This window comes from Rhinopithecus bieti, unplaced genomic scaffold (assembly GCF_001698545.2).
Source record: "Rhinopithecus bieti isolate Rb0 unplaced genomic scaffold, ASM169854v2 scaffold_7967, whole genome shotgun sequence".
NCBI lineage: Eukaryota > Metazoa > Chordata > Mammalia > Primates > Cercopithecidae > Rhinopithecus > Rhinopithecus bieti.
In genome coordinates, this window is record NW_016806112.1 from 3907351 (window position 1) to 3925653 (window position 18303).

At 36.8% G+C, this 18303-nt stretch overlaps 1 protein-coding gene across 4 annotated transcripts in view; it reads left to right on the forward strand.

Annotated features, from left to right (window-relative positions):
- Nucleotides 1–18303, forward strand: part of STRBP (spermatid perinuclear RNA binding protein) — a 101677-nt gene that overhangs the window by 21711 nt on the left and 61663 nt on the right. For all 4 annotated transcript variants that reach the window (XM_017874795.1, XM_017874796.1, XM_017874792.1 and 1 more), the window contains exons 2-5: nucleotides 2204–2372; nucleotides 7558–7778; nucleotides 12966–13131; nucleotides 16798–16942. In XM_017874795.1, the coding sequence (XP_017730284.1) occupies nucleotides 2370–2372; nucleotides 7558–7778; nucleotides 12966–13131; nucleotides 16798–16942 (535 nt within the window). In that variant the 5' untranslated portion in view covers nucleotides 2204–2369. The remainder of the gene's footprint in view (nucleotides 1–2203; nucleotides 2373–7557; nucleotides 7779–12965; nucleotides 13132–16797; nucleotides 16943–18303) is intronic.

The following is an 18303-nucleotide window of genomic DNA, read 5'->3' on the forward strand; positions in this document are numbered from 1 at the left end:
TTTTAAAGAAAAACTCTTAAAAGCGATTGTAGTTTCTCCATGTCAGTTTAGAGTAAACCAGATATATTATAAATTTGGCCTTTTCTCAATCAGATTGATAAATAGTGGGGAAAAAGCATTGGTCTATAATTCAGATTCCAGACCATGTCTTGTCCCTGGTTTGCTGATTCTGTTTCATTTGTAAAATGAGGGTAGAGTTGGTCAGATGATTTTTACGTTTGTTTTAAAGCACCAATAGAACATACAGTGAAATTACAGTGAATAGAGATACATTTTTTTTTTTTTCCCTGAGTTATTGCACTATGCTGTCATACTCTGAAGTTCCCAGAGGTTCTTGATGTTAGGGTAGTTACCCTCCATGCTAAATGACTGTGGAGTGCTGTACTTTTTTTTATTGGTGATCCATGATTTTTCCACTACATCTGACGCTGTTTCACATAGTATTGTTCTTCCTTTTCTTGCTTCAATCTATTCAATTATTTTGAGACCAGGGTCTTGCTCTGTTGCTCAGGCTGGAGTGCAGTGGCGTGTTCATGGCTCACTGTGGCCTCACCCTACTGGCCTCAAGTGATCCTTCCACCTCAGCTTCCTCAGCACCTGGGACTACAGGCATGTGCCACTATACCCACCTAATTTGTTAATTTTTTTTGTAGAGTTGGGGTCTCACTGCTTTGCCCAAGCTGCTCTTGAACTCCTAGGTTCAAGTGATCCTCCTGGCCTCAGCCCCCAAAGTGCAGTGGCCGGATCTCAGCTCACTGCAAGGTCTGCCTCCCGGGTTCACGCCATTCTCTTGCCTCAGCCTCCCGAGTAGCTGGGACTACAGGCGCCCGTCACCTTGCCCGGCTAGTGTTTTGTATTTTTCAGTAGAGACGGGGTTTCACTGTGTTACCCAGGATGGTCTCGATCTCCTGACCTCGTGATCCGCCCGTCTCGGCCTCCCAAAGTGCTGGGATTACAGGCTTGAGCCACCGCGCCTGGCCTGTGCATTCCTTCTTTAATGTGATGTGAGTGATAATAAAGTTAGTCCCATTTATTAGAACCTGTTCTGTTAAATAGTACCATTATTTTTTTAAAGAGATAGGGTCTCGCTTTGTTGCCCAGTCTGGTCTTGAACTTCTGGCTTCAAACAATCCTCCCATCTTGGCCTCCCAAAACACTGGGATTACAGGCATGAGTCACCTCACTTGGCCTAACTGATAATATTAAGAAACTGTTACTGACAATAGGGTGTTTCCTTATTAAAGGACAGTTAGTTTAAAGGAAAGATATTTAAATGAAGAGAAAGTTTTTTTTTGTGAATTTATCTGATATATGGTATGTAAATTATGTCATCTTATAGCCACATAGTTAAAGCGTGTGCTATATTTCGATGTTAGCTCTGCTTTCTTTTTTTTTTTAAATAAATTTTTTTCTCCTATTCTTGTAGCTGAGTTTATAATAAGGTATTTCATCCGTGCTCAGAAAAGTTTACTTTTACTCTGTCTGGAATAAAATCTCATAAAAGTGGAACAAAATAGATAACAATGATTAGGCCTCTGGATAGAAATAATGCGGTGGAATTCTGGTGAGAGACATCCAGGGGTAATGAAGTCAGGATCTAGTGAATATTCAGGAGTCTGACATAGCAGTCAGTGCATACAGGCCCAGGGATAAATAGGGTCTTTTGGGAGTTAGGGATTAGAGCCAAAAAAGCATGCTGAATTTTAGACTGAAAAAAAGTTAAAGAACATTGTGCCAACATGTACTCTTTAACGGCAGTATCCACTGTAAAAGCATCATGGAATAATCATTGGTGGTGGTGTATTTTCAGGTGTCTTTACTGAATTTTCAGATGGATCTGAGCAATGCCAGTTTCTAATTGAAAATCTGATGGTTAATTGCAACATTGTTGCCATCAGTAGTAGTGTTACTCTTTCAGGTGGTGCTTCTTGACTGAATTTCTTTGCAGATGTATTTATCTCATTGAGTACAAGTCAGCCATCTGCCACATTGTAGCTATAGGAGGCTTGCTTTTCTGGCCATATCACCTAGGGTCCTGGGCCCAGACCTTCAAATATGTGTTAGCTTTTTGTTCAAACTGAGGGAATTTTCCTCTATTGAGTTTCTTTCTTTTTTATCAGGAACATGTTTATGGGCTGCACACTCAGATTGGAAGCTAATAGTAAATAAGCATTTTTGAAGTTGTTTTCCTCTTCTCTTGCAGGTGTGTTCGAGAGTACAAGCCTTCAAACATATTTGCTATATTGACACTGAGCTGTCAGGGGACTCAGGCTTATGAGGAGGTATTGTTACACAAAACAGTGTCTAGTGAAGACGACAAGAAAGAGGGGAAAAGATCGGAAAAAGAAGCTAAAATACTATAGAAAACCATGGTAGGTTATTGTGGATATTTTCATAATTTAGTTGCAAAAGACTCTAGTAATTTAAAATTGGAAATGTTAACAGTGAGGGCAAATGAAAAACAATGGTGTTAATTTTTGGCTTTAGTGTATCATATAAAGATGGCACTCTACTATTCAAAGCGAATGAATTCAGATTTATTACAAGCCCTGTAAACCGCAAGGTAGGGCCCCGTGAGCCTGTAGACCATGAATTATTAAAGGAGGAAATGCTCATAAATAATATTTTCTAATAAAACTGGCATTAGCAAACTGATACAAATAGCTAAGTTTTAAGTTCAGTTTTTTTCTCGTGGAAATTAAAATTCTGAACCAGTACTTTAATTAGTGATATGAATGATGTAGAAGTTTGTAATATGTGTGAATGTTTAACTGAAAAGCCACCTCTTTCACATACTTTTCAAATAATAGGGTCAAGTGCTGAGTATAGTAGGTGCACTGAATTGAGAATCAAAGAAACCTTGCTTTTGTAAAGAGTTCAGACCTAAATTGNTGAATTATTAAAGGAGGAAATGCTCATAAATAATATTTTCTAATAAAACTGGCATTAGCAAACTGATACAAATAGCTAAGTTTTTAAGTTCAGTTTTTTTCTCGTGGAAATTAAAAATTCTGAACCAGTACTTTAATTAGTGATATGAATGATGTAGAAGTTTGTAATATGTGTGAATGTTTAACTGAAAAAGCCACCTCTTTCACATACTTTTCAAATAATAGGGTCAAGTGCTGAGTATAGTAGGTGCACTGAATTGAGAATCAAAGAAACCTTGCTTTTTGTAAAGAGTTCAGACCTAAATTGAATTTGTGATGTTAGATGAGGTCATAATCTCTGGTGCCTAGGCTTTTAATTGGTAAAATGTGCTGATTTTTTTTTCCCCTTAGTAATACTAAGTAATACTAAAAAAAAAAAAACTCATAATATGAGTTCTGGAGGGTGTTATGTGAATTTTTTTCTCCTAAGTGAGAAAAGGTTTCTTTTTTTCTTTCTTTTTTTTTTTTTAAGACGGAGTCTCACCCTGTCACCCAGGCTAGAGTGCAATGGCGTGATCTCGGCTCACTGCAACCTCCATCTCCCAAATTCAAGCGATTATCCCTGCCTTAGACTCCTGAGTAGCTGGGATTACAGGTGCCTGCCACCATGCCCAGCTAATTTTTTGTATTTTTAGTAGAGACGGGGTTTCGCCATGTTGACCAGGTTGGTCTCGAACTGACCCCAGGTGATCCACCTGCCTCAGCCTCCCAAAGTGCTGGGATTACTATAGGCATCAGCCACCGTGCCCGGCCAAGATTTTAAAAACACATTACAAATGAGAGAAAAAGCAGAAAATGTTAATCACCAGTATGTTTGGAATATGTTGTTTAGCTGGTCTGTTGGTGATTATGTTTTTTGATTTTTGATTTTTTTTTTTTTTGAGACAAGGTCTTGCTCTATCGTGCAGGCTGGAGTGCAGTGACATGATCATAGCTCACTGCAACTCCAACTCCTTGGGCTCCAAGTATCTTCTTTCTTTAAGCCTCCCAAGTAGCTGAGCCTTATAGGTGCATGCCACCACATCTGGCAAATGTTTAAATTTTTTGTAGAGACAGGGTTTTGCTTTGTTGCCCACGCTGGTCTGGAACGCCTTGGCTCAAGGAGTCCTGCTGCTGCCTTAGCCTTCCAAAGTGCTGGAATTATAGGCATGAGGCACCATGCCCAGCCTGTTGGTGTTTTTTTTTTTAAATGTTACTTGCTTTTAAAAATATTTGTGCCAAGGATTATAACTTAATCAGCTGACTCCTTGGAGAAGAAATTCTGATATTTTAGATCTAGATGGTGGGAACAAATGTTAACTTGGGATTTTCCCTGTCATTTAGTTATGTGGTGAAATGTGAAAAAACCACACTGATTCTTTTGTAGCTTACCATGTGAATTATTTACCTCTCATTCTGCTCATTTCTTATTGTCTTGATATTCTTAACAACTAAAAGAAATGCTTTATTATTTGTCAGAGTGGATGAAGATGTCTTCCTTAGTTTATTCTTTTAAATTCAGCTTAGATTTTCTGTTGTATAAATTTTGTGTTTTTATATAATTTAATTGATGAGTATTTTCTGGTTTCTCTTATTACTTGCCTTTCAGATCTCAGATTGCAATGAGAATTTTTTCTTTCTGTATAGTTCTTCTGATAAAATGTTTTGTCTTTTTTTTTTTTTTTTTTTTTTTAAGAAAGGGAGTCTCACTCTGTTGCCCAGGCTGGAGTGCAATGGCACGATCTCGGCTCACTGCATTCTCTGCCTCCCAGGTTCAAGTGATTGTCCTGCCTCAGCTTCCTGAGTAGCTGGGATTCCATGTGTGCGCTACCACACCTGGCTGATTTTTTTTTTAGTAGAGATGGGGTTTCACCATGTTGGCCAACTCCTTGACCTCTGATGATCCATCCTCCTCGGCCTCCCAAAGTGTTGGGATTACAGGTGTGAGCCACTGTGCCCAGTCTGATTTATTTTTTTAATACTCAAAGAAAATCTGTTGTTTAGCGCTTATTTGAGTAAGTAAGATTTCTCTGCATTTCTTCAGTTTTCCTGTCACCGTTTTTTTTTTTTTGTTTTGTTTTGTTTTGAGATGAAGTTTTGCTCTTGTTGCACAGGCTGGAATACAATGGCGTGATCTCAGCTCACTGCAACTTCTGCCTCCTGGGTTCAAGCGATTCTCCTGCCTCAGCCTCCCAAGTAGCTGGGATTACAGGCATGCACCACCACGCCTGGCTAAATTTATATTTTTACTAGAGACAAAGTTTCTTCGTGTAGGTCAGACTGGTCTCAAATTCCTGACCTCAGGTGATCTGCCTGCCTTGCCCTCCCAAAGTGCTGGGATTACAGGCATGGGCCACCATGCCCGGCCTGTCTACTGTTGTATCATAATGCTTATCCTGTCACATCCAGTAGAATATTAGATGTCACATTTTTAGATTTAACACTGGCAGTGTTATTTGTGTGTTAAATGACAAATGTTTATGTAATGTAGCAGTATGCAGTTTTGCTCAGGTGTGGCCAGTGTGCAGGACCAGGTAATTTAGCAAGTACATAAGCCTAGCTAACAGCCTAGCATGTCCAACTCTTTTGTTCTCTAGTACTTATTTTGGGATATATAAATATGTCTCACTAAGTGTTTAAAAAATTTGTTTCTTTGTGGCAAACTGCACCAGTTGGAAAACTGGTTGTGGACATTGAGCAGGAAAAACATCTGGACAGGTGATTTTATTGAGAAAAGAAAAGCTTTATAATCTGTTTTAGCTCTGTTTTATATAATGATAGAGGTTTTCAAATGATTACCTTTTCAATCAAAGTTTTTTTTGCTTTATAGAGGACAGTGACACTATAGTGTTAATTTACTGTTATCCAAAGATAATGTGATTTTTAAACATAGATATTCAGACAAGAACAAAAGAGACAAGACTGTTCATAAAAATTGAGAATGTTTTAGTTTGCGATGGACTTCAAAACAAAATATTTACCATGTACTAACACATAATTTCATGTAAGTAAAGACAGTATAACCAGCTTTTAAATAGAATATTTTAGGCTTTATGGAAAACTCAATAAGTTATCCTTGTTCATTTTGCTGTGTATTGGTATAAGTGTCTTCGTGATATTTGTAAATTTGGAAAAATTTAAAGGTTTTTGCATGTGTGACTCATGAGTGTATAGAATCTACTCTGTTAAATTTTCATGAAATTCATTCATTTTCTGGGTGCTGGTCTGTTCCACTGATTTGATATTTCATTTTAGTTAATGGTACCACCCATCCATCTTTGTAGGGTATTTCTTGATACTCTCATTTATGTTTTTCCCCAAATGAGCTTTAAAATGATTTTTGTTGCGGTTTAAGTAAATCAATCCTGAGGAGATTTTGATTGAGAATATAATATATTTGAAAGTTAGCTTGTCATTTTGCAGTGTGTATTTTTCCCACTCTGCATTTGGAATGTGTCCCACTAATCTATTTAAAAAATTAAAGCCTTGCACCAAAGGTTTGAATGTCAAATAGTGAACACTATTTTAATGTTTTTTAAATAGTTTTCTTATAGTGTTCACAGATAACTTTTTATTTTGTATTATTCTATATTGTGAAATCCCACATTCTAAAATTTAAATAGAGATATGGGTCTTACTCTGTTGCCCAGGTCAGAGTGCAGTGACACAATGGTAGCTCACTTAACCTTGAACTCCTGGGCTCTAGGGATCCACTTGCCTCAGCCTCCTGAGTAGCTAGGACTGTAGGTGCCAGCTACCATGTCCAGCTAATTTTTTTTATGTTTTGGAGAGATTGTATCTTGCTACATTACTAGCCAGGCTGGTCTCCAACTTCTGGCCTTCAAGCAATCCTCCCACCTCAGCCTCCCAAAGTGCTGGATTATAGGCGTGAGCCACCATACCCAGCCCTGAAATCTTAATTTTTTTAAGGTTAGAAGTCTTTGGCAGTTTGGAAAGGTTAGAAGTCTTTGGCAGTTTATGAGTCACTCACCATCCTGCATTTCTGGGACTCTCTTGAAGCTAAGAAGTATCTAATTCTTGTAGATGATGCAAGATGTGGATGACATTTTTTGAAGTATTATTCAGAATATGTCAGTTCAGCTAAAAGATAACTTTATTCATTTATTTTAGAGACAGAGTTCACTCTGTTGCCCAGGCTGGAGTGTGGTGGCGTGATCTCAGCTCACTGCAACCTCTGCCTCCTCAGTAGCCGGGACTATAGGTGCATGCCACGACACCTGGCTAATTTTGTATTTTTAGTAGAGACGGGGTTTTACCACGTCGGCCCGGCTGGTCTCAAACTTCTCACCTCAAGTGATCTGCCCACCTCAGTCTCCCAAAGTGCTAGGATTACAGGCATGTGCCACCGTGCCTGGCCAAGATAACATTATTTATAAATAATGCCAAGAGTGACTGAGGTGAACCTTACCAAAACATGAATGGAAGATCTCTTTGTTTTCTGGTGAGGAGAGGAGTTCAATAGAATGCGGTTTTACTTCCCACTCTTGAGCAGTTTTTTCTTGTTTCAGTATTAACTCTTTCACAGTAGACAATCAGTGCTATGGATTGGCTAAAGATATAGTTGTATATTATCCTTTTCAGGTGATGTTTCTTTTGTTGAAGTAATTGTTTTCATTCTTCTTAACAGAGATCTATTCGATCTTTTGCTAATGATGATCGCCATGTTATGGTGAAACATTCAACAATCTATCCATCTCCGGAGGAACTTGAAGCTGTTCAGAATATGGTATCTACTGTTGAATGTGCTCTTAAACATGTCTCAGATTGGTTGGATGAAACAAATAAAGGCACAAAAACAGAGGGTGAGACAGAAGCGAAGAAAGATGAGGCCGGAGAAAACTATTCCAAGTGAGTGTGGACTGACCTCTGGGACGCTGTGCTAGAGTGCACAGCAAAGCTCTAAGGTCTTGCTGGATTGAGTGTGTGTTAATGCTGTTTTTTGGATTTTGTCTTATGCTTATATAAGACTATAACCAAGGAAGTAAATGTTACATGGAGATTTTCTGAGTTAAATTTGAAAGGAAAGCAAGAAAAGAATAAAGATTAGAGCCAGAGAAAGAAAATGGACCTGTTCAGGATCCCTTTTGAGAGAACACCAAGTCCTTTAAAATCATCATGTTTGAAAGTTATGATCTTTTTCCTGTGTTCATTCAGCCTTCTAAATTTTGAAATAAATAGTAGTGTTTTGATCTCTGGGGAGATCATAAAGTATCATTTTGTAAGGCATTTAAAATCCTTGTGTAGAAGAAAGAGTGTAGGAAAATATATTTTAAAGGTATTTTTGACTGTATCTACCTCATTGATTCCCAGGAATTTAGCAGTGTCTTGCATATCGTAATTGCTGTTTGTATATTTGTGGATTGGATAAAGATCTAATGGGAGCCACACCCTTCAACAATTATAGTAGCATATTCTAAGTGCTGTGACAACAATAGATTAGTGAAACTGAAATGGTACCTGGAGTTAGATTATAACCTTTTTATGCCAGGCTAAGCTTAAAGTTGCTGTTTTGAGCAGTTGTCACTATGATTGGAATAAGTGTCTAACTTTGAAAGATGGAGCTCATTTGACTATACTGTAAGAATAAATTTAAAAACATTGCTTTGGCTACAATTTGTAAATGAAAGAGGTTACAGAGTTTTTGCAGCTTTTAACTTTAAATCAATGTGGTAAATAATAGTAGGAAAGTATTGATAAATGGATTTTCTTCACTGATAGTATAACCTTTTTTATCTTCAGATGAAAGATAATCAGTATGTCAGTTTTATTGCTGAAGAGCATAATTTTTTTTTTTTTTTTTTAACTACAGGCAGTTTATACATTGTGTCTGGTCATAGTCTTGTCAGTTTGAAGGTTCTTGGAAATGTAGTGTAATTTTTCTCATATATGATGTCTGTACAAATGTTACTGTTAGATTTAGAGTTCATGTTCATTAGTAGTAGTACCTAATTATTTAGTTCTATGTGTATCTCAGCTCTTGTGCAAGTTAAATAGTCATGCATTCCAGATTTAAATTGCACTTTGCTACATGTTTATGTCATGTTAAAAACTTTTTTTATTGTGGTAAAATATATAACATAAGATTTGCTATTTTTACTAATTTTAAGTGTACATTTCAGTGAAGTTTAGGTCTTTTTAATTTTCTAATTTTGTTGCTTCTCAAGCCTGGCGTATTTTGGAAAGCACTCCTATAGACTTGCTTAACTGGATGAGGTCTGTGATTTAAAGACTTTTACAGGATAATATGCTCCACACTTTTATTTGAAGTTTTATTTTTATTTTTATTTTTTTAGAGATAGGGTGCTCTGTTGCTCAGGCTGGAGTGTAGTGGTGTGATCATAGCTTATTGTAGCCTTGAACTCCTGGGCTCAAGTGATCCTCCTGCATCAGCCTCTTGAATAGCTAGGACTGTAAGTGTGTGCTATCAAGCCTCGCTAATTTAAAAAAAATTTTTTTTTTTTTGAGAGACAGCATCTTGCTACATTGTCCAATCTAGTCTCAAATTCCTGACCTGAAGCAATCCTCCTGCCTTGGCCTCACAAAGTGCTGGAATTACAGACATGAGCCACCATGCCATGCCTGGATTTTAAAATACACTTCTGTGTGTGGATGCTCTTGGTTGTCTATATACAGTCTTTCCGTTTTGTGGAACAGTCCCTGCTTGAGCCCTTGCCTGTGATCCTTCCCATGTGGTGGAACTCAAGGAGTGCAGAATGATTCTATTCTTATATCAGAGGCAGGCATGTCTTCCAAGGACAGAGTTGTATTCTGGTAATAAACATATATTGTGCGCCTGGTGAGTGTTAACCACTCTGAAGGACACAGAGATGGGTGGGGGGTAGCTTGTATTTATTAAGCAATTAAGCATTTTCCATTGCCAGGCACTGTTAGGCAGCTTTTACCTATGCTCTCTTAATTTGACTTAATGCTTTACCTTTTTAAAAATGGATTCAAAAGTCAACTTATACAAGGTCCTACAATATATATTATTAGGAATATTATAATTTTGTTAATTTTAAGAAATTTACATATACTAAATTCAAATACATTGGGTTGCTTGCTTTACAGTAATTGCTATGTTCCGGTTTTTAAATTCAAATTCAACTGTTTGAATTAGGAATTTATTTTCTGCTCAATCATGCTGTCTTCTACCTGTGGGCTGACAAGACCAAGTATATCATAATTGTGGTTTAGAATTTAATAACTGAGCTAATAATAGCTACTGTTTATTGAGTGCCAACTATTGTACTACAGTACTTTTCCTATTATCTTGCAACAAATCTACTAGTCTCTAATATTATTATCTTCCTTCCTCCACTCCTGTTTTACTTGTGAAATTTCCTGTGCTCCAAACTTGGTTATAAAAAAACGAGTGACTCAGAATCATTAACGAACTTTAACTTGCTTAAGGCTACTTAGTAAATATGTGTGGTTGAGCCAGGATTCATATTCAAGTTTCTCTGACTCCAGATCCAGGTTTCTTAGCATCTATGCTTCCATTTCCTGTGAATAACATGTGAAAATACAGAGCAGGGAGAGACGATGATGTGCTGGTTCTGGGAGTCTGCAAAAGCTCTATGAAAGAGGTAGCACTTGGAATAGGCTCAGAGGATGGATGGGTGGATAGGGTTTTGGCAGGTGGTGAAAGTGAAAGAAAAAAAATAAATCTCAGCACTGATCTAGGTATGAGAAAGTATAGGAATTGTTTGAGGAATAATAACTGTTACTTACTGAGCTGTTAGTATCTATTGGGCTCTGGCCAAAGTTTATTACATATATTCTCACTACCACTCTGTGAGAAAGGTATTATTCCTGTTTTACAAATGAGGAAGCAGGTTCAAAAGAAGTCAAGTTATTTGAAATTTGTCCAATGTCACACAGTAAGTAGCAGAGCCAGGATTTGAACCAGGAAGCGATGTCATTTTCTAAATTGCTTTCCAATATGGTAGGTGTCCAAGTGTTTAGTGGGACACCAGGGAAATAGTAGGTAGAGTGTTATCCAATCTGTGCCTTTGGAAGATTATTCTGGTTGCTGTATACAGTACTTTGGAGATGACAGAGGTCAGTCAGAAAGGCCAGTGAGGAGGAGGTTATTGAGGTGGTCTACATGAGAGGTAATAAAAGCCTGAAGAAACTGGTTTGCAAGTTTGATGGTGGTTATACAGGGAGAATTTATAAACCATTACAATATTAGATTTGGAAAAATGAGAGGACAAGGATACAGAGAAAGAAGAAATCAAAGATGACTGATTCTCTATTGTTAATATCAGACAATTGCTTACACTTGGGTCACCTGCTTTAAAATGCTTTTTATGTCTATATTTATACCACCTTTATCGTTTTTCATTGATTTAATGTTTATTGAATCTCTATAAGTGTGCCAGGCACTGAACCCATGGCTGGATTATTTATAACTTCCTTTCTAGTTTCCACTGCCACAATTTGTTTCTCTCCTTTCTCCCTTTCCATTTTATTCTCAACTCTACTGATTCTTACCCAACTCTGCTGATTCTTTGCTTATAGCTAGAATGACTGTTTTCCATCTAGGCAGATCAAGATTCTGCTGAAGTCAGACTTTCAGTTTGCCTTGCTTGACATCTCTAATTTTGACCTCTCCCTTTTCTGAACTTGGGAAGCAATCATATAATGTAAGGGACCTGAATGTTGTGGTCAAAATAACTTAGGTTTGAATTTAGGCTTTGCCATTTTACTTTCGTGGTGAACTTGAACAATTAACTTTTCTGAGGCTCACATTTCTTGTCTTCCAAATGGAGGCTTGTGGTGAGATTTAAGTGAGAATATGTGACACCTGTTTGTGCTCAGATGTTACTTTCTTTTCCCCTTTTAAGCAGGGCACTTACACTGTTACTGCTTTTGTTGCTTAACTACAGAGTAAGCCTCAGGAGCAAGAGAGACTGTAACTCCTGTAATATGTTTGCCATACTCAAACACTTGCTTATTTGTTGAAAGACAGTTAAGCTTAGTTAATATTTTCACTTGTGATTAAGACAAGTGAATCAATAAGAAACTTTTAGAATTAAAATCAAGGATAGATGAGCACTCTTCTTATGCACCATTCATGAGTTGATGTTCTTTGAGTGTTTGCTTTTTTAGCTACTCCTGGATTTGGAATACATATGCTGGCAGTTTAATCTTTCCTTCCTTAGCTCTATACTTTTATCACATTTTTCTCCTTTCCCCATAAGCTGATATGGAATGGGAGGCACTTTAGAATGATATAGTTGGGAGGAACTTTAGCTCATCTAGCCAATAGTCATTTTACTGTTGTGGATACTGAGTCAGCAGGCACCACGAGTAGAATCCAGGTCTTTTCGATTTCTGTGCTGATGTTCTTTCCCAATATACCATGGTATTCATGTTCCTCACAAATTTCCTAATTACTCCTAAAACAGAAGGAAGTTTATTTTATTTTTATTTTTTGAGACAGGATCTCATTCGGTCACCCAGGCTGGAGTGCAGTGGTGCAAACATGGTTCAGTGCAGCCTCGAACTCCTGGGCTCAATCCCCTCTTCTTAGCTTCCTGAGTAGCTGGCACTACAGGTGCATGCCACTATGCCTGGCTAATTTTTTAAAATTTTTTTGTGGTGACAGGGTCTTTCTGTGTTGGCCCAGGTTGGTCTTGAACTACTGGGCTCAAGTGATCCTCCTGTGTTGACCTCCCAAAGTGTTGGGATTACAGGCATGAGCCACTGCACCTGGCCAGAAGGAAATTTAAAAAGAACAATTTGAAAAAATATTTAAGAGGATGCAGTATTTTTTAGTTTTCTTAAGCAATATGAATGTAGTAAAGAATTACAAGATCTGTAGTATGAAATATGTTCCCCATTGAATCCTTGAGGAAAGATAGATACTTTATAAGCCTCAAATCTGAGACTTAATTTTGTGGATACCTGGATGTCTGGATTTACATACTCCCTTATCAGTTCATAAGGATATTCAGGAAGCCAAGTGATGATTAAGTTATAGTTTGGGAAATAGGTTGTGAAAGTAATCATGCAGACTTTTATTTTTAGGGATCAAGGTGGTCGGACATTGTGTGGTGTAATGAGGATTGGCCTGGTTGCAAAAGGCTTGCTGATTAAAGATGATATGGACTTGGAGCTGGTTTTAATGTGCAAAGACAAACCCACAGAGACCCTGTTAAATACAGTCAAAGATAATCTTCCTATTCAGATTCAGGTGAGTACAGTTTAACTGCACCTCTAGGCGAATTTGTAAAAAGGTGAAAATAGGTAGTGACTTTGAAAAAATTATTAACCAGAATTGATAATAGCAAGGATAGACACAGACAAAATAAGTACTGCTACTCTGGGTCAATGACTAATTCATCACAGTTAAAGCAAACTTCTGGTGATTTGTACTCAGAATATATTTACTAAATTAAGATGGCCGTTAAGGAACTGTCTTAAACTTTTCCGTTGTGTCTTGCTGAGAATCTTCATTTTTTCCAGACTAGGTCTCACCATTATAAAGTTCTTGGAAGGGTTGGTATAATGCAGAAAATAATTGGAAGATTGAAAACAACTTAGACTAGATACTTTCTAGAGACTAAGAGACTTTCTTATCAATGAGAGACTTTCATAGAAAGTAATTTTTAAAACTGAAGACTCAGTTTTTTATCACCTGTTAATGGGAAATTAACAGTTTTTGTTCTGTTAATGGGAAATCACTGTTCATTTCTTGTCTCCAAACCTTTTTTACACTGGGATGCATTTAGAAAAATTTGATGTTGGCATGTTCCCTGAAGGATGCTGCTGAAGGCTGAAGCCTCCTTAGGGATGAAGGTAACCATTCTGGGGTTCTGGTCATCTAGGACCTGCCCTGCCAGCCTACCCCAAGGACTCATTGCATCACTGGGAATCTGTGATTATCTTTCAGTATCAGATGCATATTGTCTGTGGTCCAATTAAATTACAGCTTTTGATAATTTTATATCAGTTTGTCTTCATATCAATGTCATAGAAATAAATGTTGGTCCATAGGTCCAAACTTGTGAATTGTTGAATGCTTCCCTCCACCACTCACTTTTTAAAATTTAGTTTCTTTTATTTGTATATCTTTTAAAAGGGGTCTTTTTTTAAGATGTATGAATTCTAAGTTTGTTTTTATTCGCTTTGTTACTAGATCATTTTCTTTTATATTCACCAACTGACCCTCAAAACCATCTCTGATTTTTTAGTACCATTCTTGACATTCAGATTTATTTTACTGATTGGCACATTCTCCTGTATTAATTTTGGAGACACTATTTTATCATTTTGTCTTAATATATGGTTTTTAAAGTGACAGAACATACTTGGCTTTTCCACTTTCAATTTTGATGGAGAAATGTTTTCTGGTCTTTCATAGGGTTGAATTTATTTATCTTTCCCTCCCTTTTAAAAAAATCCTTTTGTGATCATTTGGGGGAAGGAGAGTGGAATATAGCTTTATGTATTAAACATGGAGTAAAGCTTTACTAAGTGGAAAGCTCATTAATGGGCTTTCTGGCTAACTATACTTGTAGTTTATTAGAATATTAATAAAGTTCCCATTTCAATTTTTTATGTTGTTTTAGCATTTAATCTGTATTTCTGCTGTTAGTATAGTAAACATCGTTACCCTTAAATCTAGAATTATCAGAATCAGACATACTAGTGGCTTTTCACCCACCTCACCCCTTTCTGTTCTTTTCATGAATCTTGTTTCTTATGAGAATGATCATATTCCTCATCCTCAGATGTTGCAGCATTGAAAAGGGGTTGAGAACCAGTGCAGTAGTAAATTGGAGTTCATATTCAGAAAATCTGTCACATCTTTCCTGTTTTGAAGATACAGAAGATTGGGCCAAGCTTTAGTTGGCATTGTTCGAGCTTTCTCTGTGCAGATCACAACTTTGTGAACTCCACATTGTTTCTCTCTTGAGTGAGGGTGTTTATTTATGAGCACCGCAGTTTAAAAATGTTCTTTTCTAGTTAACAAGTATTCAAGGGGGTTACCCTAGAGGGTGTACAGGGTATACACACCATCTCAAATTTTAGGAGACTGAAGGTTTTTAGGCTAAAGAAGACTGAAAACGATATAAATATCTTTAGGTCTTCGAAATGTTATCTGGCAGAAGGTAAAAGAGGTGTGAACTCTTAAGACTAATGGTGGAAATTAGGAGAAGTATCTTTCAATTTAACATAGCATAGATTTATTGTTGGAGAAATCCAACAATAAATCTATGTTTGGGTAAAGATACATTTTCTTGTAAAATGGGGATGATGATTGTACACTAATCTCAGATTAAAATATATACATGTACACACATGCCCACATATATACACATATGTGTACGTGTATTGTTACTAATAATATTCATGAAATTGTTTTAAGTGTGACTTTTACAATTAAACCTTTCACCCCGAGCACCCTTTGCCCCCGCCTCCCCTCGCCCTGCCCAGTTTTCATGTTGTTTGTGTGGAAAACCAGTATCTGATATGATATTATTTTCTTATGGACCAAAAATCTTTTTCCTGAGCACTTAACATAGCAAACCTTTCAATTATCTAACTGCTTTAGTTAGCTGAGGTTATACCTTACCTTTTCTCTTCATATTCTTTCCTAAGATGATTTTAGAACTAATTTGAGCAAAGGAGGAGGAGGATGACTAAAACCAGAAATCACTTAAAATTAGTCTAGCACAAAATGCATATCATATTTATTATTTTGGGTGTGTCTTATGGTGATCGACATGCATAATTGAAAAATGAAGTTCAATTTATTCTTTGATAGACATCTTTAATGCTCTTTTAGTGACAAAATGAATGTGAGCTGTTTTTTGCAGTTTCTTTATATTCTGGTTCTTTTATCTACTGTATGGCCTTTCCCTTCCTTGGCTTCCTCTATTCAAAAGTAGGATAATGAGTTTTCCCTTTCCTACTTTTTTGGGATAGTTTAATGATAAAATGCTATTTTTATGTAAGTGACTTTGAATTCTTTGAATACACACTGATGAACAGGGACCTGGTAGTGTCTCCATTCAGCCTGGCTACTGTATGCCAGGTAATAGATACTGAATTTCAACACTAAGAAAAAAAGCCCTGTATAACTTATTAAATCATATATTTAATGTATAATAATATAGTAAGCATAACTTAATATATAATTCTGATCGGGTGATTACTTTGTGGGAGGCCCCTACTTAAATTGTATATTTGTTTATATTTGTATGTTAAAAGAAGCAATGTAGGTTTTCTGTAGATGTCAGATGACTTGTCCCATAGCGGTAGGTCCCATTGGAAGATCTCTGAGACCTGTTATCAGAGAAGGGAAGAAGTTACTTGTTTATACTCATTGTTTCCTCCTGGTGAGTGACTGTGCAGAGATACTTTTTCATTGGTGCTTATTTGGTGCTCTTTGAAAAGCTCCATAATCTTGTAAGTTTTTGCCAAGTAGGAGTTCCTGTTTAGGCTGTTCTACAAAAAGAGCTATTGTTTTGGAGAGCAGTCCCAGCTATTTATTATTTTATAATAGTTCTCTGTATTAATTTTAAGAACAATAATTTACCATTTATCACATACTGATGCTGTTGGCATTTTACTTTCAAATATTAGAATGGTTTTAAATATTGTTTCATAATTGTATGGATGGTTGACATTGTGATTGCTTTGTAAAGAATGGAGAAAGAGGGTTTTCTTGGAAGTTGGGAGGAGAGAAAAGTGTTATCCCCAGTAAAGAACTAGTTACAGGCTTTCTTTGCCGTTTGAGCACGGTAATATTAATAGTTAATAACATTTGAGAACTTAGTACAACCATTCTTTTTTTTCTTTTGAGATTTCAGTCTAATTAACTGGGTGATTTTGAAATCTTGGTGACTTTCAGAAACTCACAGAAGAGAAGTATCAAGTGGAACAATGTGTAAATGAGGCATCTATTATAATTCGGAATACAAAAGAGCCCACACTAACTTTGAAGGTGATACTTACCTCACCTCTAATTAGGGACGAAATGGAGAAGAAGGATGGAGGTACACATGCATATATATGTATATATTTGTTGTTGTTGTTTGTTTTCTTCATATAAAAGCTATGTTAACAATGTTTTATGGATTTAGGAAATAACAGCCTTTGTTTGTTTTATGCCACTCTATTTAATAGTATTTTAAATGGCTTTGTTTCTACATAATCAGTATATTTTGCAAAAATGTATGAATTCAAAATATAAAATGTTATTTCAAAAACCTGTACTTGTCTTGTTGGTTTTAACTCTGCTTTAATTTTTATACCATTTGCTGTTCTGTTTTACTTTGTCTAGTATTGCATTAAGTTATTGGTATCAGCCAACTTATTCTATGTAGTTTGTCTTAATGGTCAGATTTCAGGATTAAATGTGGTCCAAAACATTTTATTTTCAAATTTACTCATTGTTCCAAAATTACTTGCATCCTGGTTGGGCGTGGTGGCTCATGCCTGTAATCCCAGCACTTTGGGAGGCCGAGGTGGGTGGGTTGCTTGAGGCCAGGAGTTCGAGACAAACCTGGCCAACTTGGCGAAACCCCGTCTACTGAAAATACAAAAAAATTAGTCAGGCGTGATGGTGGGCGCCTGTAATCCCAGCTACTCGGGAGGCTGAGACACGAGAATTGCTTGAACCCAGGAAGCAAGAGGTTGCAGTGAGCTGAGATCACAACACTGCACTCCAGCCTGGGTGACAGAGCAAGACTCCACCAAAAAAAAAAAAAAAAAAAAAAAAAAAAAAAAAAAAGAATTACTTGCATCATATTGCTCTTGACTTCTAATAGCTATATAATCTTGTAAGATTTGTACATGTCTGTGTCTAGACTTGTTTTATAGTGTAAGGGATGTAAATTGGGTGATTGAATTTTTTTAATGGATAATGTTGAGTAAATTTTTTCTAGGAGGTTTGTGACCCTGTTAACATTTTGAATATGATTTATGTGAGAATCATTCTTTAAACTAACTTTCTTCTGAAGTTAAGAAGAATTGCTGTCTAGCAATGTCATCCTCGTAAAAGTAGAGTGAGAAATCTATTCAGTTATTGGTAGTTTTGAGAAGTTCATGATGGGGTTGTGGTGGGCTTCTATTTCTGATGTTTTTATCCTGTCAAGTTAGCTTGTTTCTGCCTCTCATTCCCTTGAAACTTGCCAGGTGATATTTCTCCTGTGTCAAACCTTTGACCAACTGGCCACTCTGTCATGACAGTTTAGAGGCAATGCAGCCTATCTGGGCCAGTGGGGACTCCCTGTTGCTATTTTTCATCACCAGACTTTCAACAAGTCCGTTGCTTACTCCCTTACCTGAAATACCAGTGCCACAATAAATATTGATCAGTTTCTTAGTTTATTTCAACTTGGTGATAAGGGTAGAG